Source organism: Microcebus murinus, chromosome 14, assembly GCF_040939455.1.
Source record: "Microcebus murinus isolate Inina chromosome 14, M.murinus_Inina_mat1.0, whole genome shotgun sequence".
NCBI classification, from domain to species: Eukaryota; Metazoa; Chordata; class Mammalia; order Primates; family Cheirogaleidae; genus Microcebus; species Microcebus murinus.
This window is the reverse complement of record NC_134117.1, coordinates 8477741-8501691: the sequence shown is the minus strand read 5'-3', so window position 1 is coordinate 8501691 and position 23951 is coordinate 8477741. Positions and strand designations below refer to the sequence as shown.

The window sequence follows — 23951 nt, the reverse complement described above, 5'->3', positions numbered from 1 at the left end:
AAAAAACAGAAAACAGCTTGGTGGTTGCCAGGGGCTAGGGAGGAGAAGGGAACAGGAGTGACAGCTTAATGGGTACAAGATTCCTTTTGGGGGCAATAAAAATGTTCTGGAACCAGATAGTGGTGATGGTTGCATAACATTGTAAATGTACTAAATGCCACTAAATTGTGTGCTATAAAATGGATAAAATTTCATGTTGTGTATTTTACCACAATAAAAAAAAAGTCCCTGCCCAAGATCACCACAGTTTAATCTCTCTCTGAATGAAAAGTTAGGGTAAGTACTTAAAGAACGGTACTTGAAGCATAATATTAATACTACCCTGTTCGCAGATTCTTCAGAGCTACCTTCAGAGAAACAATCTTTCTCCCTGAACTTCTGGCTTTGGCACTGCTTGTCCCAGATTCTAAATTCCAAATTACTTTGTAGCTCAAGATCCTTGGTCTAGGAACACAGCATCTTTGCCTTGAGGTGTCCCGTGAGAAATATTGGCCACGTTTGAAAATTAACCGGCATTTAAAAATTTATCCTGATTTCCTTCCTGCTATATGATCTGGAAAATCTGACATTTATGTGAGTTTAAAAAAAGATTTTTTTTTTCTCTCTTTTCTTTGATTCCCAAGACGCACAAATCCCGGCTGGAGCGCCGGATAGTTGGCTCAACCAACCGGTGGCGTTTCCCCAAAGATTCTTTCTCCGGGGATCTGCTGGGACTTTCCCAGAGGTTCAAGGCTTTGGGCGTGGACTTTGATGAAGCTCTGAAGAACCCAGACAGGTGGGAGAACCGAGGGCCGCGGTGGGGACTGGCCGTGGGCGAAGCTCCTTCCTGGGAGGGAAGGGGCCTGACGCCGGGCCGCCGTGATGGGCTAGAGGGGCTGTCACGGACACGGCTGCCAAGAAGGCTCCCTCTGGGACCATCCCACAGGCACGGACGGGCAGAAGTGTCCACGTCCTCTCAGAATGTCTGTGGGGGGTGACAAGAGTGCAGGGCAGGGAGAGGGAGACTGACAAGTTTTTTCCTAGATTTTCCCTTGCATTGGGAACTTTGCATGCTAAAAGGATTCTAAGTTTATCATCCAGGGACCACTGACTTCTTGACAAACAGAATGTAGTCCCGGCTCAGTGTCTGGACACCCCAGGGATGTCCGTTCCACCCAATCGCTGATCGAGATTTCCGTGGATCACGTGGTATTCTGAGCTCTAGGCTAGATCGTCACTTCCCCGTGTTCTGAGTTCTGCCTCGCCCCTCCTGGGGACACGGAGCAGGACCCTACTGCAGAAGGGACATCTCCTTTCCCTGGTGCGTGGGACCTGGCCTGATGTCACCACCCTCCCTGGGCTGGCAGCGTCTGCCTTGTGAGCCCGTAGTGGAATCTACCTTAGCATGGCTGTGCCCCGCCGGCAGCCTCTGGCACGGAGCGGCTTGCTGAGCCAGAAGCCCAACCTTCCCTCCTGAGACCCACCGGCCAGCCGCTCCGCTGCCCAGGTCCTCGGTGCCACGCCAGGCTGGGAAGCAGGTGCGGGAGCCGGGCCTGGGCACGGAGGCAGAGTGATCCCCAACACTGATGCGGGGGCTGGGCAGCAGGGGTGAAGCTCTCCGGGGGTCACCAAGCTAAGCAGAAGGTGGTGGCCCGGGGCAGAAACCTGAGGACAGTGCAGTTGGTGGCGGGCCTTAGCACTGTGCACGCAGTCTGTCAGGCAGGGTTGGCATCTCCACTCGTCACTCACTCGTTCCGTGACCTCTAGCCAGTCGTTAAAAATCTCTTGGAGCCACAGTTTCCCCATTTGTGAAATGGTGGTAATAGCACTTCCCTTGAAGAGTTACCTTGAGGATTAAATCAGACAATATATTGAAAACACCCAGCGTTGTTTCTGGCAAATAGCAGGTGCTTAACAAACAGCTATTCCCTTTTTAAATAGTTCGCTGCAGTCGGCACCCTTATCTCCATTTTACCTGTGCAGAGACCAGGAGGCCGGCCCACGGTCACGTGGCAGGACGTGGCAGGACTGGGGTCCGTGGGACTCTTCCCAGTTAATCGAGTTGGAATTTTGCGTGTTCTAGTTGTCAACCCCAAAGTCCTTGGAGGGTTTGCTGCAGGAAGTCCTCCCATCCTCGAGAAACGTATAGAATTTCCCTGTCCCTCTCTCTGTCACGGCTCGTGACCTGGGGGAGTGGACTCCAGCACAGCAGCACAGCCCCAGCCTCCCCACCTGCCCCTTCCTCTCGGGCCATTAAGTCCCAAACAGTGAAGAGGACGGCTCGTGGGTGCCACTTATTCGGGTTGCTTTTCCAGTGGTCCTCAAATGACCCCCGCTGTTGGGCCTGCAGAGCCCGAGTGAGAAGCCATGACCTTGACACACAGGCAGGCGGTGTGGCTGGTTCTGTTGCCTGGCACCTCCCGGCTCAGCGATGACAGTGATGTTTGTGAGGGTGCTGGGGCTCATGGGCCTTGCACCGTGTTTTCCAAAGTCTGTTGCTGCATTTTGAGGTCGCATTCTGAACCCTTGACCCAGGCCAGCTCGTCCCAGACGTGTCACCCAAGCCACGAGGGGGACTAAGGGAGGGAGCGAGGGTGGCTTGGCTCAGGTCCGCCCCTCCCGCTGCATAAACAGTCACGCTCACATGGCCTTCCGGGCTGAGTCACCGGAGCCACCCCCTGCCCTCGGAAAGGGCAGCACGTCGTCAGTATTAATTCTGGGCACAGGCTCCCACCCGACGCTTCCTCCGCGTGCCCCGGCTGGGAAGGCCTCCTGGGATCGTTGGAAAACAGCCTGGCAAAGGTGACGCCACATGACATAGACCAGCTGTGGTTGCCGAGTGTCCCTCGGCTGGTTCGCTTGGCTTTCTTGGGATGACCGTCTTCAAGCCGTGAATATGTGACTCAAGTTTTGTTTCATTTCCTTGCTGGGCGTGGTGAGGACATCGTGTTTATAGGAAAACCTCTTATCTCTGTTGTTGCTCGTTCGTTCAACTAGCGTTTACTGAGCACCTGCGTGGTGGCATGTGGGGGGTCACAGCAGCAAAGACACCTCCGCTCTGTCCCCCGGAGGATGTGCCAGTCAGCAGCCAGCCGAAGGGCACTGCACAGGGGTGTTCATGGGGTGAAGGCAGGCTGGGTGGGGGAGGGTGCTGGCCTAGTCCTCCCCCCACGACCTCCCTCCCCCAGCAACAACTAAGCTTACCCTGAAGCATGAGCAGGAGCTCGGCAAGGGCGAGGGCAGGGGAGCATCTGGGAGCAGGAACAGCGTATGCAAGAGAAGGAAGCAGGAGCTGGGCTCCGGGCTGTTGGAAAGGGCTGGAGCCAGAGAGTTGGGAGACGAGGCCACAGAGAGAAGCAGGGGCTCGTTGGCCGTGCTGAGGAGTGTGGGCTGTCCCCCAGGAGCTCGCTAGGGGATTCTCAGCAGGAGAAAGGCAAGGCCAGGTTTGCGGGGTGCACATTCAGGGTTTGAGGGAGGGAGGGAGGTGTTGGCAGCACCTGGGAGGAGATGATGGCAGCTTGGACGGAGGTCATAGCAATAAGGGCAAAGAGAGATGGATGCATCCAAAAGACATTTCGTCACATCTGGGCAAATGATGAGGTGTGCCAACACTCAGTATGCTGGCTTGGGCAACTGCAGGCTGGTGGTGCCTTTTCCAGAAATAGGACCTTGTGTAAGGAGCAGGATGGGATTTCAGCAGATTCTGAGTTTAGCTCTCGGACATTCTGAAACTGGGGCCCATATGACCTCTCCATAAAATTGTTTGGTGAGTTAATGTGTCAGAAATGAGCAGAACCCTCTAGTCTTTTCTCCCGTAGATATTTATTGAGCACCTACTATATGCCAGATATTGTTTTAGACACTTACCAAAGAAGGTGAGGCCTCAAATACCTCCTCAGTGAGGCCTACCCACAAGCCAAAGACAGGAATCGACATTCTGAGCCAGCCAGCAGACAGCTTGTAGTTTTTCAGATCAGCAGACAAGTGGTGACCCCAGGAAACCCTTCCAGAGGCGAAACATGATTAGATTGATCAGTCGAGACTGTAGGGAGGCTTGCACTAGAATAATGTGTGTTGCAGTTGGAGAAAAATGTCAGTATTCATTCCTGGATTTTTTGTTTGTATTTTATTTTGAGGTTATGCATTGCACAACTTCAGAAACTTTTCTCTGAGAATTCCAAGCACAAGGACATCCAAACCGGGGAGGCAGGTGAGTGTTTGGCACCCAAGGATTAAGTCATAATGTTGCTGACCTCAGGGTTGTCTTGTGACCCTTATGGACAGAAACCAGCTTGAAGGCCAGGTCACTAGTCTATAAGTTGCACATCTTACCCGCTGCACAGAGTCTAACATATAACAGGTGCCCTGTAACTATTTGTGAAATGTGCAATGAATGAAGCCAAGCTTGTCAAACATATTTTCATATGTTAATGGGCACAATAAAGACAAACGTGTTGATGTCAATGAACAGCTTTTGGGTCGGAAGGCTAACCAGGCACCACCAAGCACAGGGCGGCTATTCTTTGTCCCCTTGGGCTCTAACCTGTCATGACTTGGAGTCCGCATCTTCACTTGCCCAGGAGGACTTTTCTGAGGTAGGGTCAAGAATCAGAATTGGTCCTTTCAGCTAGAAAAAGATGCATTGAGCCTCATGAAGAGGCTGGACAGGTCAGCTCCTTAAAGCAGCTTTTTTTTTTTACAAACCTCACCACATGGTATGGCTGGATCAGAGCCAGCCTCCTTTCCAAGGAGAGGCTAGTAGATTGAATTCAGATTGAAGAGGAGAAGTGGTTGGAGCCATCTCCTGGTGCGAACTCTGGGATTGATTGGTGATGTCTGCCATGCGCTGCCCGTCCTGGAATTGGAAACAGACATCCATGCTTTATCCTCAATTCTGTTCCGGCTATAATTTCCCTTATGTGTGAGATTTTTTTCTAGCCCGGCATAACCAGACCACCTGAGGCTGTCTAAGACTTGAGAAGCAAACCCAGGTTCTGAACCACCTAGCACCAAACAACGTTGCAAAGTTGGTGACGAATAATAATAATAATAGTAATGGGAAGAAGAAATGGTACCCAAAGTCCCATAGACAAACTAATGGTAAAGCCAAGAAATAAGTAGATAGGGCTAGCAGTTCTCCAGGTTCTGTCTGGCCCTGAGATTTAGGGTTGGGGAGACTGCCCCCTGCACCACCCTCCCCTCCACTCAGCACTGTCACAGAAGCTGAGCCCTCTTTCCCCCGGTCTCCTGTGCCTCACCTGCCCTGGCACCCTTGGCTCCGCCTGCCTATGCCACCCACAGGCTAGATGCTCCCATACAAAGTCTTCTACAGTTTGCAAAGAGCCTTCTTCACGCTGTCATCTTCCTTCAGACTTTCTGATGAAACATGTGCTTTCTAGCAGTCCCCATTCCCTTGAGGACAGTGAGGCTCTCAGGAACTGTGCGCTCCCTGATGAGCACTTTCCCGTGTAGCACTTCGCTGTTGCCTTTCGGATGGGTGACGTTTAGGTGCTGATAGCCTCGTAGTCCTCAACAGGGCACTGGGGAGTGATTTTGCCCCACTGGGGACATGTGGCAATGTCTGGAGACATCGTTGGTTGCCGCAGCTGGGGAGGGCGTGCTGCTGGCACCCGGCGGGGTAGCGACCGGGAAGGTGGCCGGGTCTCGTGGGCGCACAGGACACCCCCCACCACAGGGAGTCACCGCCCCAAATCGCAACAGCGCCAAGGCTGAGACACGCGGGAATGGGGGAAAGCAGGGTGAGGCCCCAGCGGGTCCCAGCCAGCCTCCCTGCCCCATGAGCCTTTTCCGATTGCCCGAGCAGGAGGGCGGCTCACGGGCCTGCAGGTCCCACGGCTGTTAGTCGGCAGCTCGCTGGGGTGCTCAGCACTTCCTGCGTGTTGCAGTGTCCCCCTCCAGTCTGCAAGCCCCTGAGGCCCAGGTTTCATTGCTCGTTCCTATACAGCCTGGGAAGCTGCCTGGCCGCTCGTGTCTACCTAGTAACTGCGGCGGAGCAAAGGCACGTGGGGAGAAGTCGCCAGTGCATCTTCGGGTGGGGAGGCTACTGACGTGTCTGCTCAGCGTCCTCTTCTCTCCGCAGATGTGATTCTTGAATGCCTGGGCTTCAAGTGGGAACTCCACCAGCCCCAGTTTTTCCAGTCCGAGACCTTGACCAAGCTTTACCTGGCGGCCCTGGCGAGGGACACCGTAAGTCCCCTGAAGGAACTGGAGAAGCTTCTGCGAGGTACTTTGTCACTGGCACCGAGAGCCCCAGTGCCCTCTAGTTCGTGAAGCCCCAGCTTGGCACTTGGTTATCTGTCTGGGGACCACGGTCGCTCTGGCGGTTAGAAGCGAGGCTCCTTGGGGTGACCTGATCACATGACCTAGCCTCAGTTTCCTCAGCTGTGAAATGGGGATAGTAGTTCTTCTGGTGTGGCTTTGAAGACTAGAGGAGGTGAGAGTGTGGACTTCTAGAACAATGCCTGGCACGGCGGGCACTCAGTAGGTGTCAGCTGTCCTGATGATGACCCGGGTCTTGTCTGGCCAGCTACGACATATAGACTCTACCTGCTTCTTTGAGGAGAGAAAACGGGCTGTGTGGAGCGCTCTGAGGGCTTTCTGGAAGGAAGGTACATCTGTGGCTTCGTTGGCCCTGAGCGTGCTGGTTACAGGTCTGTGCGTGCACACAGCGATTTCACTGTCTTGCCTTGCCACCTTCGCCTCATTCTGACATGAATTTAGGTCACTTCTGTCTTTCTTTGTCTCCTTTTTAAATCCATACCATCCCCGGCTGCTCTATAGGTCTTCTCTGGCCATATTGCCAACTTCTTCTTTGGGCAACAGGTTGGCCTCACCTCAGGCTGACTCACAGCAGGTTGTCATGGAAAATTCAAGGCCCCCCAGCCAGCTAGCCTGCCGGTCAGCATGGGCTCGCATTTCCAGGATGTGGCGGCGAAGCCCTGTTATTCTGGAGTCAGATCAGGAACCAGAGCCCCCGTCTCAGCCCTTGCCGGGGTTGAGAGCCCCGCCGCCTGCGGGAATTGCTGGCCCCAAAGCCTCTGACTCAGCCCTTCCTCGCGGAGGGGGCCGTGGGGGCCAGTGCGGCTTCCCGCAGACCACAGCCACCTCGGCGCTGGCTCGCGGCCCCGGTCGTCTTTGCTCTTCCCGAGCATTTGTCCTGGCGCCTTCAACAGCGGGCTCGCGTCTCCCCCGTGCCCAGGTCAGAGCGCTCACCAGGCCAACGGTGAAAGGCTCTGGTGACCAGACGGTGAGTTCATGGAAACGCAAGACTCTGGAAGGGGAAATGGAGTCATTGTTAACATTATGGTCTTGAACGTGTCTAGAACGGTTTCCCTAAAGGAAAATATTTGGCCCTGCTACGACAGCCGCGCTGATGCAAGCCCCCCCGCTGGCCTGGCCAGGCGACATCGGGAACGTGCAGAGATGGAAGCCCAGTGCCCTCGACTGTCACGGCTCTCCAGGTCTCCCCGCAGGCACCACGGACTGATCGGGCCCTGGGACTCGTGTCTCCGGGACCGTCAGTGCGAACAGGCACAATCCTTCGTGTGCCTTTAAAAACAGAACATGCCTCGTCGTTACTGCTCACGTGTGCGTGAGAACACCCGCGGCGCCGGCCCGGGTTTCTGCTCGAGCCCTGGAGCAGCGGGCTCTGCACGGAGGCGCGGGCTCTCCCAGCCGCCTGGTTTCCTTCCCCCGGGAGTCGAGGAGCAGCTGTACTTGGGCAGGACACGTTTACCCTCTAGGAAGGAATCCAAGAAGGAAACGGCACCTTTACCGAAAACAAACCAACACCCTGGCTTTGGAGAGCCTCAGAAGCATAAAATCACATTATTCCTTTTCCGTCCAATTCTGGGGCCGCACTTAACCCGGAGGCTGTGTTGGACTTCTGTCTTCCACTTGCCCCGGCCCAGCCGGTAACCTCCCTCCCTTCCTCCCACAGACGCTGAGCGCTTCGCTTGTGGCAGGCTCTGTGCTAGGAATGATGATAAAACACGACAATCAGCACGGCACATGATAATACTAACTGCCACCCCCTGCGTGCCTACTGTGTGCCAGGCACTCATGTGTGTTCCCCTGCTAACTCCCCGCAGTCGGGTGGACAAGTGGACGGGAGGCCACGTGGTCATGCCAGGGAGTAGGGACAGTGACCCAGATCCAGAGCAAGCCTGGCGCTCAGTAGGTGCTCAGTGGGTGTTTGCTGAGCCAGGGGCAGAGGCTAGCCGGGGAGCGTGGGGAAAAGGGTCTTTGTTCTCTTTTTCCCTGCAGTCGTTGTGGTTGTGAAGAGTGAGTCGCTTTTTGGCTCTTTCGTTTCTTTTATTACCTGGAAGCTTGTGCTCTCTGTCAGTGGAATCCATGCACTCCAGTATGCAGCCGGTATTGACTGAGCCCCAGTGTGGGCTGTGGTGGTGGTGGGGGGGTCCAGGGGGTGCAGTGGCAGGTAAAGCCTCTCTGCTGAGCTGCCCAGCGGGCAACAGTGCACAGAGACGTGGTGTGATAGCAGCTCTTGCTGAGGTCAGTCTGTGACCTCAGACAAATAAAGTCATTTATCAAGGGAGGTGGGGGTGGGAGTGCCACCTTGCCTGTGGGGTCAGGGAAGGCCTCCTGGAGGTGGGGACATATGAGCAGGCCCCTGATGAGGTACAGCGGGAGGGTGGAAGCCTGCCCTGTCCTGGGTGGAAGCCAGCCCTGTCCTGGGGGGAAGCCAGCCCTGTCCTGGGGGGCAAGCCGAGAGGAGGCGGTGTTGGGGCACAGTGGACAGTGTGATGGGCAGGTGGGTCTTGGGGCCGCTGGTGGGGCCTTGGCTAATGTGCCAAGGGCGTGGGGTGGGGGTGGGGACCTGAGAGCCACACTGTGCTCAACTCACGTTCTCAACGGCATGGAGTGGATGGGGTTGGCTAGCCATGAATTGCGCTGCCTCCCCTTCCTCCTGGAAGCCCTCAGTGCCAGGGTCCCCAGTTTGAAGATCGGGGGGAGCAGAGCCCCAAGAGCCCCTGGGTGGATGTCTCAGTCCCACGTTAAACCTTCAGCAGGTGGTCACTGTGCTCCCACCTCATGCCTGCCCTGCCCCAGTGTGGAAACAACTGAAGCCCACTCTCTGCCCTCACCCTGCTCACAGCCTAACCAGGGGAAGGGGAGGGCGTGGGGAGGGCAGAGAGAGAGCTAGAAGTACCGTAAGTGTGTGAAGCGCAGTGTGAGCACCAGTTTCCCAGTCGTGACAATGCACAGTGGCTATGCAAGATCGCTGGGGGAAGCTGGGTGAGGGGTACATGGGAAACTCCATACTATTTTTACAACAACTTGTGAGTCTTAAACTATTTCAAAATAAATTGTTTTAAAATTGCATCCACTAAACAAACGAAATATAGTACGACGCATGCCAAGCTCGAGGTTGTGGGAAGAGTAGTGGGAGCCTCTCACTGTCTTGTCACGATGGTTACCAAGCACACACCTCCTTCTCCAACTTCCTTTACTAGCTCAGTCGCCTGGGAAGACCAAAGAAAGAGACCCTGTCAAAAAGATAATCATTTCCTTGAAGATCAATGACCCGCAGGTCACTAAATTTGGTAATGTATGCATCATGTTCGTAATTCTGAGAATGCCTTTGAGCAAATGGTCCTCCCAGATTCAAAAGCAAACAGACAACAGCAAACAAGCGGTACACAGAGTTCAGTCCTTGTTAGTGTCAGAAATGCCTGAATGGGGCTAGAAAGCCAGGGAGACCTGGAGAAATAAATGGAAGCTACTAAAGACAGGGGCTTGTCCTTGGGAAGGGCATGAGGGCAGCAGAGACGGGAAGGAGCAGCAGGCTTTGCAGACGGAGGAGGGACAGAGCAACTCCCCTCCGGGCTCACACGGCCCGTCCAGGCAGCCCCCAGGCCCAGCCTTGCTCCCAAACAGCACTTGACTGCCCCCTTCCTGCCAAGGACTGCCACCCCCACCCCTGCTGGCTTCCAGCAGCAGAAGCCGCCGCAGGGGGTCCCCATCTCTTCCCAGCCACCCGGAAACAGACTTCTGTGTCAGTGCAACATGCGTGATGTCACGTGACGACACGGGTTAAGAATCACTAGGTCAGGGAATAATGCACGTAGGCACGGGTTCGGCCGTTTGTCCTCAGAGCACACTGCGGCCACACAGCAACGCTGTTTGGGATCATGTCCATTTGGGCCCTAGCCAAGGCAGTTCACTTCCTGAACTGTCAAATTATTCTGGCTCTTTCCAAGAGCCCTCAACCTTTTTTGGAGACCCCAAACTGCAAGGAGAGTCTGCTGTAAACTCTTTGTCATCTCCAGACAGTAAGTGCACCCACCTGGGCGTACTGGGGCAGTCACCTTCCTGCACAGGCCGCGGGCCCCAGGTTAGGAGAGAGCCCCAGGCGGTGTCATCCCTGAGGTGACCCCAAGTTGCAGATGAGGACGGGCTTAAAGCAAGGTCCTTTCGGCAGGGGCTCAGCGCTCTTTAGCTTTGTCCTCGGCGCCTTTGGGAAGGCCGGGTGCCCAGGTCACCGGCTGCCTGGGCGCTGTCTGCAGCCAGGCCAGGGCTGGTGCCTTTTCCCTAAGGGCACCTGTGTCCGCCCCGTGCAGAGGGAGGGCGGCCGGGGGAGTCCTGCGTGCGGGGCCCGCGCTGACGGTCTCTCGCCTGCTGCCTCCCCAGCCTTCGCCACGGCCCTGAAGAGCCTCTACCTGAGCGAGGCGGACATCCACGCGGACAACGTGCTGGGGGTGCTGGCGTCCGCGCACATCCTGCAGTTCAACAGCCTGTTTCAGAGGTGAGGGCGGCGCGAGGCCCGGCCCATCTGCGGGGACATTCCTCCTCCCTGGGCTGACACACCCCGGGTTTCTTTGCATCAAGCGTGGCTTTGAACCTGGGAAAGGGGTGAGATGCTAATTCACACCAACGCGTTACGGGCTCATGACTGAGCCATCTCTCCACTCCCAGGAATGAACTGCCAACGGGGAATTTCTGCCACTGGGAGAGGTTTTGTGGGTGTGCAGAGTGACAGCCCCGTAGCCCTCCAACCAGGCTTGTCTGTCAGTGTCACCTCTCTCCATTGTTGGCTGAGAAGTCTCTCTCCCTTGAGTGGTAGCCACAGAAACTGGCCACTGGAGGACACGCTAACTTTCCCCAGCCCTGGCAGGCCTCACTTTGCCTGCTCGTTCAGATAAAGCCTTGGTTTTTCCCTTTTTTTTTTTGAGACAGAATCTCACTCCGTTGCCCGGGCTAGAGTGCCGTGGTGTCAGCCTAGCTCATAGCAACCTCAAACTCCCGGGCTCAAGGGATCCTTCTGCCTCAGCCTCCCGAGTATAGCTGGGACTACAGGCATGCGCCACCATGCCCGGCTAATTTTTTCTATATATTTTTAGTAGCGATGGGGTCTTGCTCTTGCTCAGGCTGATTTCGAACTCATGACCTTGAGCAATCCACCCGCCTTGGCCTCCCAGAGTGCTAGCTAGGATAAATAAGCCTTGTTTTTTCTTATAAATAATATTTTTATTGTTACAAATGTTATGTGCGGTCATTGTAGATCTTTTGGAAGAGAGGAAAATGCAAAGATCAAAGTCAAAATTGCCCGTCCATCCTACTGTATGTCTGGGGACACAGCCTCTCCCCAGGCTGCCCATCAGGAGGGCTTGTCCGGGGGGACCAGGGGGCATTCAAGGTGAGTTGGCATTGAACGTGAAAGCTTCCTCATCCTGACAAGGGCCACCTGTGCTCCGAGACACCTAGTGCGCTCGTGGGTGCTGAAAGTGTGAGGAGGGAGAGACAACCGAGCGCTCCTGCCTGTGTCCAAGCAGCCTAGCAGGGCGGCGGGCCAGAGCTCCCAGTTTGCTCGGACTTTTCTGCAGAGACAAAAGCAACTTCTCACGTGAGATGCAGGGTCTGAGCTCGGCCCTGCCATAAGCTGCCCCTTAGCCTCCACCTACCTCAGTGGTCTCCGTGGTAAAATGCGGCTCATAATTCTGTCCCGTCTACCTCCCAGGACTTCGCTGGGGCTCGGGGGTGTCAGCACAAAGGGCTCCGTGACGGAGTGCCTGCCTCGGTCAGGGATGACCTCAGTCATCTTCCCTGCAGCCCTGGGAGGTAGTGCCGGTACTATGCCCATTTTACAGATGAGAAAACTGAGACTTTGAGAGGTAAGTAGCTTTCCCAAGGCCGCACAGCTTCCAAGCAGAGAAGCCAGGACTTGAAGGAGGTCGAGGGGCCTGAGAACCTGTACCCCTACAGAGTACTATTCTGCTTTGCTCAAGTGAGGTGGTAACGTCGTCACCTGCTCATTTGTGGTCCTGACCCTCCCTCCAGTGGCGTTTGGTCAGGTGAGCACTCGCTTGTCAGTTTATTCAATCACACCTTCCTTCATTCATCTTCTCCTTTAAGGACCATTTCTTGGGCTTTCCCAGGATGTCAGGGAGACAGTGAGGGACCAAGTGGGCAGGGTCCCTACCCTCTCAGGCCCCCTGCCCAGCAGTCTCCAAGGCACTGGAAATGAGTAAAGGTGAGTGGCATGAAGGGTGGGGATTCCCAAATGGACAGTGTGGTGCTATGTGTGATTAATTTCAAGCCAAATTAGCATCTATGATAAGAAAGCACATTTCTTGGAACTCCTCCCCCCATTTTTGTGTAATATTCCTCCATTCCATTAGTGCCTATGCAGGTGTACATGAATTAAGTGGAAAATGATTAATGGGATTCATTTTTCTAGGATTTTTCCCCTTCTCCTGGGCTTTCTCAGGGATCTGTGCCTACTGTACCCATGTCCTAAAGAGAGAGGTTGCGTTCCGTAGCTTTAGATGTCCCGATCCCTGATGTAATTCCACATGCAGAGGGAGACCTAGGGCCGGCTCTCTGGCTGGCTTCATCTCTTACCTTAGTTTCTTCACCTGAGCAACTGAATGAATATCCCGTCCAAGCCAAGAGGGAACATTAGCTGCTCTATAGAAGTCAGAGACAGGACTTCTCCTGGGACCTTACAGGTTTCAACTCACTTTTTGTAGGGTCCACACATCTAGCTTCAATCCCACAAACATTTTTTGAGCAGGAGCCTCATTCCTGGCAGGGGTGGGGAACCTGCAGCCTTCTGATTGCAAAATTGTTAAAGCTTCATCTTACTCTGCTGCACCCTTTGTAATAAAAGGATCTGTTCTGCATCATTGGGATTTAGTCAAAAGGCCACTTAAGGACCTAGATGGCCACATGTGGCCTTAAGGCAGCAGGTCCCTTCCGCGGGGCTGGGTGGCCGTGGTAGATGGGAGGTGAGCAGCCATAGGCAGAGCCAGGTGGGTCTTGGAGCCATCTAAGGAATCTGGCCTTGACCCTGAATATGATGGGTGGAAAGTCTGGGTGTTCCTGAGGTTCCCCACACCCCTTCCATTGCATATAGCACCCATCTGCGGCCCAGCATAGCTTTGTGATAACTGCTAAGCCACAGCTTCCTGAGCAGCTATTTCCTGGTGCTGACCAGGAAGACATCCCTGGCCCTAGTCTGTATGCCGGAAGAGCAGCTTCTTTCTTGAAGCAGGGCCTCCGGCCACTTCTGTCTCGAGCCTCAGCTGCCCTACCTCCAGCCCAGGTTGGAAGCCCCGCCTTACTTTCCAAATGCTTGTCCTGGCTTGTCCAGGGCTGAACCAAGCAGGGCAGGTTTCCTTTCTCCTCCCCTGCCTTGTTTTGAATGCCAGCACGGAAGGGCTTTGCAGATAATGAGCCAAACTCATCATTCTACCGATGAGCAAATTTAGGCCTGTCTGAAGCTGACGGGACCTGCCTGAGATCCGACAGATAATTGTGGAAGGACTGGAAATCTAGGGCAGAGGCCAGGGCGGGCTGCACCAGTTGGGCTGGGCCTGGCCTGCCCATGAGACGGTGCAGTTGGCAGGGGTGTGGCAGCACGGGCCTCAGTGTGTGTGTGTGTGTGTGTGTGTGTGTGTGTGTGTGTGTGTGTGGAGTGGAACAGAAATGCCCGAGATCACTCTGATAGCATCATAACATCCAGGCCCTAGATGAGACCCCAAAGTTCATCCTACCTGATCTCCCAATCAGTGGGAAATTGCCTAGATGGCTATTGAGGTCTGAGTCACACACACCTAAAGCTGCCTTGGACATGGCCAGAGTATTTATTCATTTATTGTTTCTTACCTTGTTCTATTAAAGGTTTTAGGTGGGGTAAGCAAATACATAAAATAAAACAATAGGACACTAAACTGTTTTTTTTTTTTAAGGAGAAATAAAAACAAGGATGGAGAGGCTAAAACTGTATACATAACAATCTATACTCTTGCTAAGGTGGGCCACATTCAACTCTGAACCTCCTAGCAGCTGTGATAAAAGAGGAACTTGATTAGTAACATTAGATAAAAGTCTACAAAATAAATCACTCAGGAGAAGCGCAGCTACTATTGGTGGTAACGCCATGGGTGTCTTCATTGGATGACTCCAAGTGACATAATGATCATCTCTCTCAACCCAGAGCTCTTTGTAACAGGCCACGTTGGTCGTGTCCTCTGGCCATATGTCCACATCCCTAAAGCGGGGATCCTTGCCACCTGAGAGGTCTCTGCTTCCGTTCTGGAGTTGAAGGACAACCTCTGGGGCTTCCCGCATCTCTGGGCACAGCCCGGACCGCTCCAGGAACTACAGTTCTCTTCCTGCAGGTGCGTGGCCGTGATGATGAACGGGCTGTCACCAAGCACCATCAAGAAGTTCTACCTGGCAGGATGCAAGGTGAGAACAACCTGGGCAGGGCACGTGGCCCCAGGGGGGCCTTCAAGACCACTATAAATGCTGGGATTTCATCCACCAGGCCCAGCCCCCCAAAAATCTATTTGAAGCCACTAACTGAAGGGTAGCAATATTTTATTTTGTCAAGTGAACACATTTATTTTTTTTTAAAAAAACATTATTTTTAAAAGGATGTTTTAACATCGAAAAATGTAGAAAGACCTTAATTTTAGGAGAGGAAAAAAGCAGAACAGCCTTTCTCACCAAAATAGCAGACAACCTTCCAGCACATTCTTGCTGGAGTTGTGAGATCTTGCCCCACCGGGGTCCAGGCAGTGTGCCAGCATTGGGATTGAATGGCATGATCCAGGTGTCATTATCAAAGAAGAAAACTGAGAGCCAAGGAAGGCAGCAATTTGCCTGGAGGACAGCTTTTGAGGGGCAGGGCTGGGTCCAAACCTCAGGCCTCCTGGTTCCGTGGCCACAGTGACCTAGAGGGACACTCACACCGTGAGCAGACTCCTAAGGGTTGGTCCGAGTACAGCCAGCATGTTGCAGCGCTCCTGCCACCACGGCCCAACCTGTGCCCGTGGTGATTTGAAAGCCACTCTCTGTAGTACCTGCATTCTTGTCGGCATTTCTCAGCATCTTTTGGACCCAGGCCTTGAGGACATTAGAAGTGTACTAAGACCCTCTCAAGGTCCCCGGCTCCGGGAAGCCTTTTCCACTTTTTTCCTTGCCCTTTTATCCTTGCTTTTGGGGTGTGTGCTCCCAAAGCCTCAGAACTCCCAGTGGTGTACGCCCCTCTGGCCCTGTGTGCCCGTCACTGACTGTAGCCAGCACACAAGGCCTGTAGTCCGGCCACCTGGGTTTGCATCCAGCTCTGTCCCTGACTACTTGTGACCGCAGGTAAGAGCAGAAACCTGGGAGCCTCGGTTTCCCCAACAGTAAAATAGATAGTAGTGAACAAACTTTATAAGGCCACAATGAGTATCAATTTAAACCAACCGAGTGCAGTGCCTTGAGCACAGCACACACTCGGGAAGCAGTATCTGCTATCACCTGTGTATTTTGTAGAAAGGGTATGAGCACAACTGCAGCCGGACGCTCCTCTGAGCACGTGTGTAGCATCGGGGCAGGCCAGCAGAGGGCGCCAAGAGCCCAGGACTTCATCAACTGGCTTTTCTTGCCTTCTCAGTACAAGGAGGAGCAGCTCACCACCGCCTGTGAGAACTGGCTGGCGATGAACTTGGTCCCTCTGGTGGGGACACAGATCCACCTCCGGAAAATCCCACAGGACCTGCTCTACAAAGTGCTGAAGTCCCCCAGGTCAGAGCTGCTTCCGGGGGGTGCCACCTGGGGTGGGCATGGGAAGAAGTGGGGGCCAGCGTGGGCGGGAGGTGGCCAGTGGGGCTGCACCCACACCCCTGCCGGACGTGCCTGGTCCTTCCTAACAGTGGGCCTTGGCTGGGGCCCAAACTCAGGGAAATGTGTTTGGGTTGGGGAGGGGGCTCCTTTCAAGTCCCTCCTTCAGGGAAGGGACCTTCTGGGTGCACTGTCTCTCACCTACCTGAGTGCAAAAAGTGAAAGACTTTATTGGCTAAGCAATTTTTAAAAAAATTCCTGACAACATTAATACACATTCATTATACGTATAAAACCTCTCAGCTTAAATCAGTTTATGTCTCCAGCCCCAGCTCCTCTCTAGACCCAGACATTCAACTGCCTGCTCGACCCTTCTGGCCATTAAGGCTAAAGCCCAACTCTTGGTGACCCCTGACCTTTACTGTACCTCCACCCCTCCCCCAGTGTTCCTTTACCATCTGACCAGCTGCTCAAGTGAGAACCTTGAGAGTCTCTCTGGCCCCCGACCCTGAGGTCAGTTCCACTTCCAGATGGAACCCAGCTCTCTGGGCCTCTCTCCATGGGCACCCCCCCAGCCAGAGGCCAAGCTTCCATCATTTTAGGTGGTCCACCATGGGGATCGCTACTCCATCTCACTTCTGGTCTGCACCCTGCTCCAATCACACTGGAGCCGGGGGCTCTCCCTCTGTGATCTGGCTGCATCTCATGCACCGTGTGGCAGCCACAGGGCCCTTTCCGAGACGTCCCTGCAGAGCCTCACCTGCACGGGCCTCTGTGCTTGCCCACCCTCCTGCCTGAAATGCCAGTCCTGGCCAGGCTCCTTCTCATCCTTCCAGCAATTCATGGAGCCATTCCCTGATGCTGGGCTTTTTAGGTCATTTCCAGTGTTTTACCAATATAAATAGCACCTTGGTGAACATCTTTCAATGTTCATTTACCTTCACCTTAGATTATTTCCCCACATTGAATTCCTAGAAGTGAAATGACTAAGTCAGAAGGACTTGGTGTTTGTTTATATTAGTCTTTTAAAAAGTATTTTATTTGAAAATCATTTCAAACTTAAAGAAACATGGCAAGAACAGTACAAAGAATACCTATGAATATATACCCCGTACCCTGAGTCACCCTATTCAATTTTGCTGTGTTTCTCATTTGCATCTCATTTACATATACACATCTTTTTCGTTTTTTTCTGGACTTTTGGGGGTAAGTTGTTTATACCTCATGCTCCTTTACTCCATATGCTCCAGTCTTTATTTTGTAAGAAAAAGAAATTTTTACTATAACGGCAGTGTATTTATCAACTTCAAGAAATTTAACATCAATGTAACACTTTGACATCATTTATCCAATACTGTCCTCTGTAGCATGTTGCTTCCCTGCAGTGTTTAGGATCACATGTTGCTGTCATGTCTCTTTAGGACTCTTTTAGAAAGGTTCTTGGTACCCATTGCCAGTTACCAAGATTTCACTCCTTCTGGGGGAATTTCAAAAGTGAACACTAAATGCTACTAAAACTCTTAGTGGTATATTCGAAAATAAGTGTTTGCTCATGTTTATGTGATGGAAAGCATTCTGATTTTAGAAATTAGATCCAGAAAGATTTATTCTGCTGTTGGTTTGAATTTGCTAAGCATGCAGCGCCCTCACGCTTACGGAGGCGGGAGGGTGGCAGAACAGAGTTCTGGTGTCCGGGGAGACCATGTCACCTAGGAGGACCCCAGGAGCCCCAGCCCAGGGTGCGGGGAGCGTCCAGAGTCATGCCACTGTGCTCCTCTCTGCTTTTCCCCGCCTGGGCACTTCTCCCTCCAACAGAGCAAAGGTTACGCAATCATAGAAGAAAAGATAAACATGGCATCCCTTAGACTTTTCGTAACACTGTCCCTCCCTTGGAAAGGCTGAGCTGTCCCACGCTGGTAGCATTTAACCAAGAAAGGAGAGAAAAGTGTCTGACCGCAGGCAGAACGTTCGTGGTGGGATAAGCCTGACAAAGCGTACGCAGGGCAGGAAAGGAGGTCAGGAACATTACGTGGCAAGTGTCTAGACTCAGCAGCTTGGCAGACATGACCGATGTGGAAAATGGGTCCTGCTCCTCCGGCCCCTCCCCAGGAGCTGTCTGCACAGACAGTCCAGGGCTATCCTGGCTCGAGAGGGGAGAGCCCTGCGTGGCTGCGGGCATGTCATCGCCTGTGAGCCCCGCTAAGGGCTCCCCCACTCGGGCTTACATATATGAGGTTGATCTCCAGTGGCCACCTGCTTTAAAGCTTGAGGGAGGTGGGAGACGGGGCACAGAAAGAGGAGGGCTTGTTAGAAGTTTAGCCGGGCCAGGGCTTCTCATCGTAGGGTGCTTGCTGAGTTTCAGGCTGCCACGGCCCACACCCGACTCAGAGCGTACCTTCCGGCCAGCTTGCCGTTTGGCGCGTGCTGTGTGCTGTGTCACTGGCCTTTCTACCCCCGCAACCTCCTGCTGCAGGCGCAATTATTACCCCTGAGATAAGAGGGGCTAACGATGGCCAGGGTGGGGCCTCCACTGGCTCCAAAGTCCACGTCCTGCCCCCTGCGCCACACCCTCCTCCTCCTGTGAGGGAGGCCGAGGTTCCAGCGACTGGAAGGACACAGCGAGAACTGGGTGGTCCTGAGGACCCCGCTGCAGATGCACGGAAATGCCAAATGCCAACATCCCGACGTCTGGGTGGAGCATCCCTCGGCCCCACCCCCCTGCCCTTCAGCCACCAGCTGTGGCCAGCCGCTCGGCCTGCGGTCACGGGTGTTCTGAACAGCATCCACTTCTTAGCAGGTGCTGCCACTTCCAGGCCATTCGGCCGTCCCCCTCTAAATCCTTTGACTTCATCTTCCTGTGTTTTTTGTTTTTTCCATTTTGTAAACAACCTGGGGTAAAATATGCACAGCTGTCCTGACCTAATGGGCCTCTGGTTTTAAGTTACTTGCCTGGGCATTTGATTTTCAGTTAATTTTCTTCTGAGAGGTCACTGCTGGGTTACCCTGTTCTACTAACGCTCACATTAAGAAATCTTCATTCCAAGTTCAGTTTTCCTGGAAGCCAAGCTCCTTGTGGACTTAGGAGGATGGAGCCCTCAGAGGGCTATCTAGCTCCTGTCTGTGCAGAAGGCTACCTTGCAGCCGGGGCACTGTGTCCCTCATGTTTCCAAGTCTCCCCGACGTCATGTCGATGATTCAAAGAGTCTCTGGTCTCAGGAATTCCCTAGGAAGAGCTACCCATGTCCGACTGTCACACCTGTCCCACGGCTTGTCCTCCAGCGTGGGTCACAGTCCCCATTATTGTCAGGAACACCCCTGGGCATCCGTCTCAAAGGTAATAGCTCCTGAAGCTTCTCTACTAATAATACAGTACCTGCCAATTATTGACGCTAGCTGTATACTGAGCATGCTGAGTGGGTCATCCAGACGAATTCCCATGGCAACCCAATGTGGTGAGTACTGCTACCATTTGCCAGTGGAGTGGAGATTACAGGAAATGACGGATTACCCTAAGGTCCCCCATGCAACAGGAGAGTTGGGATTCAAACCCAGGTCCTAGTGGCCTGAGAGCCCGTGGTCATGGCCAGCCCACTGGTGTGCTCTGCACGAGGCCTTCCTTTTCCTTATTGATGATGGTCAAGATCAATAAGAATATTGATATTATTTTTTATTGTAAAAAAATTATAGAATAATACAATTATACTCATTTCTCCAAATGAACAGATAGTAACATTTTGTCTTAAAAAAAAAAATCAAACATTACCAAGAAAGCAGAAATCACTGATGTTGCCTCCCCCCCTCCATCCTGTCCCCTTCCTCATTTTCTGCCCCCCCCCCCGCCCCTTCCTAAAGTCAATCAAACCACTGTTAGGAACTTGCTTGGATCCAATCCATGTGATTATTCTTTTACATATGTGTGGATCCTTAACTAACGTGCAATGTTCGTTCACAAAAGTTTAAACTTCAAATAATTGTTCTCAGTGATCGTAACATTCTGCAACTTATTCACTAACATCGTGTTGTGTTCTCTCCATGTTGATATTTACATATCTAATTAGCATTTAAAATTTAATTGAGCCAGGCGCGGTGGCTCACGCCTGTAATCCTAGCTCTCTGGGAGGCCGAGGTGGGTGGATCGTTTGAGTTCAGGAGTTCGAAACCAACCTGAGCAAGAGCGAGACCCCGTCTCTACTATAAACAAAAAGAAATTAATTGGCCAACTAATATATATACAAAAAAATTAGCCGGGCATGGTGGCACATGCCTGTAGTCCCAGCTACTCGGGAGGCTGAGGCAGAAGGATTGCTTGAGCCCAGGAGTTTGAGGTTGCTGTGAGCTAGGCTGACGCCACGGCACTCACTCTAGCCTGGGCAACAAAAGTGAGACTCTGTCTCAAAAAAAAAAAAAAGTAAAATAAAATAAAATTTAATTGTACAGGTTTCTACCGAACAAATACACAGCAGTCTTTTTTCATTCCCTTCCTGATGGCCTTTGTTTTACTTTGTCTTGTTTGTTTTTTCACTACGACAAACGGTGCTGCCATGGGCATCCTTGTTCTTAGCTTGTTCACATGGGCAGAGCTTCCTCTATCGGTCTCCATTCAAAAGGGGGCTTTTGTTATTTACACCCAATTTTCTCAATGAAAAATAGGGGGATGGTTGTCTTCTGAAAAACGTTTTTTTCTCCTAAAGAACAAAGACCAGTTGGCTACATTCTCACGGCCGCTAGTGAGCACCAGTAAACAGTCGGCAGCCCAGGTGTTCACCCATGTTGGAGGGGGTTTGGAGCCGCTGTGAGTTCTGTCTTGACTGAGGCCGTCAGAGCTCTTAGGTAAATGAAAATGTGCTTGAATGACCTTGGTGTGGTTACTTGTTGCAGGAACTAATACTTCCACGTATTGACGTTGGCTTAAAGGCAGAGGGCTTTACTTCACTATTTATCCTCCATAAATAAAACCAGGGTTCTGATTCATGCATGGCCCCTGCATTGCCGCTGGCCCCTCTGCAGTAAGATCTCAGAGAACCTTCAGGGTTTGATGACTTCAAGCGTGGAGTCTACACTGGCAGTCATGTCACTTCCTGGCCCTGCTGACAAGGCTCTCTGGGGGGGGGGTTATCACACCAAAGGCGCTGAGAAGTCCCCCTGCCCGCCAACTGTGGTTGCCCAGACAGTGACGAACTCGGTCCTGTCTGGCCAGAGTCAAGGCCATGCATTTGCAGATGGCCTGAGCGCCAAGTGAGAGGAGAGAGATGGTGCTGCTCTGTCCAGAAATAGCATGAGAGGTGGGTGACATTTCCCCTGACCTTCAGAGTCACAGTTTGGCTTGGATTCCACCCACCACAACCACTGGAAGTGGTGAACGAAGAGGCTATGACATATTTTAAAGCCCAGGTGCTATGTCCATGGTCAGGGACCAAAAATATCAACAGGCTTGAGAAATGTCGAAACGGCGTCGTAGATAACCATCGGGGGCTGTTAGAGAAGGCTCGTGGGAAACTTCTGCACTGTGCAGAGCTGACGTTTTGGGGCAGCAGCCACTCCTTGGCACCCCTAGTCTCCTGAGGACAGGCCTCAGGCTGCTGCAGGCCCCGTGCGGGCTCGGGAGCCGGCACCCAGCCCGGGCCCTCGTGAACAAGGGCTGCCATCCGCTGAGCGCACGACCATGCGCCAGGCACGGTGCCACGCACTCTGTCTCTGTGTGGTCAGGAGAATAACGGCCCCAGAGATGTCCACGTCCCGATCCCCACAACCTGCGGTGATGTCCGTTTCTGTGGCAAAGGGAAAGCAAGGCTGCAGATGGAACCAAGGTCGATAATCAGATGACTTTAAAATGAGGAGGTTATCCTGGATTGCTGTGGCCCGAGTGGTCACGAGCATGCTTTACATGGGAAGAGGGAGGCAGAAGAGTCAGGCCAGAGAGAGATTGAAGACACTGGGCTGCAAAGCATTGATCGAGGAAGACGCCACAAGCCAAGGAACACGCGTGGCTTCTAGGACATAACTCTCCCTAGCCCTCCGGAAGGAACACAGCCCTGCTGCCACCTTGATCTTGGCTCATCTTGTGCTTCTGACCTCCAGAACTATGAGAGAATAAATTTGTGTCGTTTTAAGCCACTTGGTTCATGACAATTTGTTACAGCAGCAACAGGAAACCCACGTAACATCTGTTCCTCCCCACTGTCCTCTGAGCAGCTGCTGTGATCTCTCTTCGCTTAGGAGGAAACCGCACCTGCGGGGCAGCTGAGTAATTGCAGGGGCTGCCGCAGCCAGGGTGGGGCAGAACCGAGATTCTAGCCTGTCCCGTGCCCGGGTCTGAGCCTGGAATGCTGTGACCTTTGACAAGTTATTGGGGTTTCAGCCCCTCAGTCAGGGCCAGGACCGGGGCAAGGTGAGTGAGGCACTCATCTCGGGTGTCGAATGTAAGGGGCACCCACAAAACTCAATCATCATGATAAAGTGTATTATAGTGCAATTATTTTAAAATTAAAGTTAGTGCAGAAATCCACGATGAACAGAATATTAAAATTTTAAATGAACATAGGGTTGGTCTCAATTTCTACATTAATAAAAGTAAGGGCTATATCCCAACTTTGGTGTGTGGAATTAAATAAAAGAATCAACAGAAAACATCTTCAGAAGACCTGGCACATAGTAAGAGCTCATTAAGTGATGGCGTTTTTTTCTTCGTTATTTTCTGGCAGGGGGACGGTAGGTGGGTGAAAACACAGGTCCCAGTGTCAGGCTGCTAAGATTCAAATCCCAGCCCTGTCAGATAGCAGTTGAGTGACCTTGAGCAAGTCATTTAACCCCTCTTTGTTTGAGGCAACCTGCAGGCCCCACGGTGGTTCCTCACTCCTAAACTCACTTTAACTCTGTTCTCTTAACCAACAGCATGGTTTGGTTTCTTTGTTTTTTTTTGTTGTTTGTTTTTTTGCTATTCCTAAAATTTCTTCTCAATCTTTTATTTTGGACAGGTTGTTCACCTTTAGTGAATTTCATCTTCTGAAAACAGTACTCCTGTGGGTCTTCTTGCAACTAAACAACAAAGTTCAGACAATTCCAATTTATGAGACCGTGTTGGCATTTTTTACCAGGTAACACAACTTAGTGTCGATGGATGAAATGTACTTGCACTGTTTTTTCTTTTGTTCCTAATATCATCGGGGGGAAAGGCATCGGGCATGTAATTTTTATAGCATCATCCAGAGTGCAGCTTTCTTTATGGGACCTAAGACTGTGGGAAGTCTTTGAACCACTAAATTACTTGCAAAAGTAAATAACATGTAGGTGTTATTTGTATGAGATAATCACATGCTTCTGGGAACTTGCTGTGTGTCCAGTCATAGGCATGATGCAAAAGGTACTCCTTTCTTTCAGGAAAATTACCCTACAGCACTGACCTTAAAAAATTCATTTTTATAATGTACTTAAATCAGACCAGGTCACTCTTGTTTATTTTTCACCAGATCGCATAAAATTCTAGACAAATGAAAAAGCACTTGAATGTACAAAGGTTTCACAGCGTTAATCCAGTTTCTTATACTCTCTAAACTTATAAATTCTAAAAGAAAAATAACAATTACAGTAATAATAATGGGCACCATTTAAATATGGTTTGCTAAGTGCCGTTGCTCATAAGCCCTATCTATTCGTCATTTCATTTAATCTTCATAATGCTAAGGGGCTGGTTTTATTATTCCCATTTTACAGATGAAGAAACTAAGGTAGAGATGAAATACCTTGTCAGAGACTGTGCAATTGGTAAGGGAGGGAGCCTGACTTGAACCCAGACCTGCCAAAGCTGCAGCCCTGCTCTGCTGCCAGTTCTTAGTGCAGGAGAAATATTCCTCTCCGTGCCTGCGCAGGTTGGTTCGGTA

The 23951-nt window shown here is 52.1% G+C and overlaps 1 protein-coding gene across 3 annotated transcripts in view; it reads left to right on the top strand.

The window, feature by feature from the left end:
• The window catches only part of BTBD16 (BTB domain containing 16), a 45399-nt gene that overhangs the window by 4210 nt on the left and 17238 nt on the right, over positions 1-23951 (top strand). For 2 of the 3 annotated variants that reach the window (XM_012781284.3, XM_012781283.3), the window contains exons 3-10: positions 624-775; positions 4116-4189; positions 6080-6223; positions 9474-9563; positions 10651-10765; positions 14643-14712; positions 15908-16038; positions 23049-23168. In XM_012781284.3, coding sequence (XP_012636738.1) covers positions 624-775; positions 4116-4189; positions 6080-6223; positions 9474-9563; positions 10651-10765; positions 14643-14712; positions 15908-16038; positions 23049-23168 — 896 coding nt within the window. Of the gene's footprint in view, positions 1-623; positions 776-2613; positions 2782-4115; positions 4190-6079; positions 6224-9473; positions 9564-10650; positions 10766-14642; positions 14713-15907; positions 16039-23048; positions 23169-23951 lie in introns of those variants that run through there. The other variant, XM_012781285.3, reaches the window with a different exon arrangement.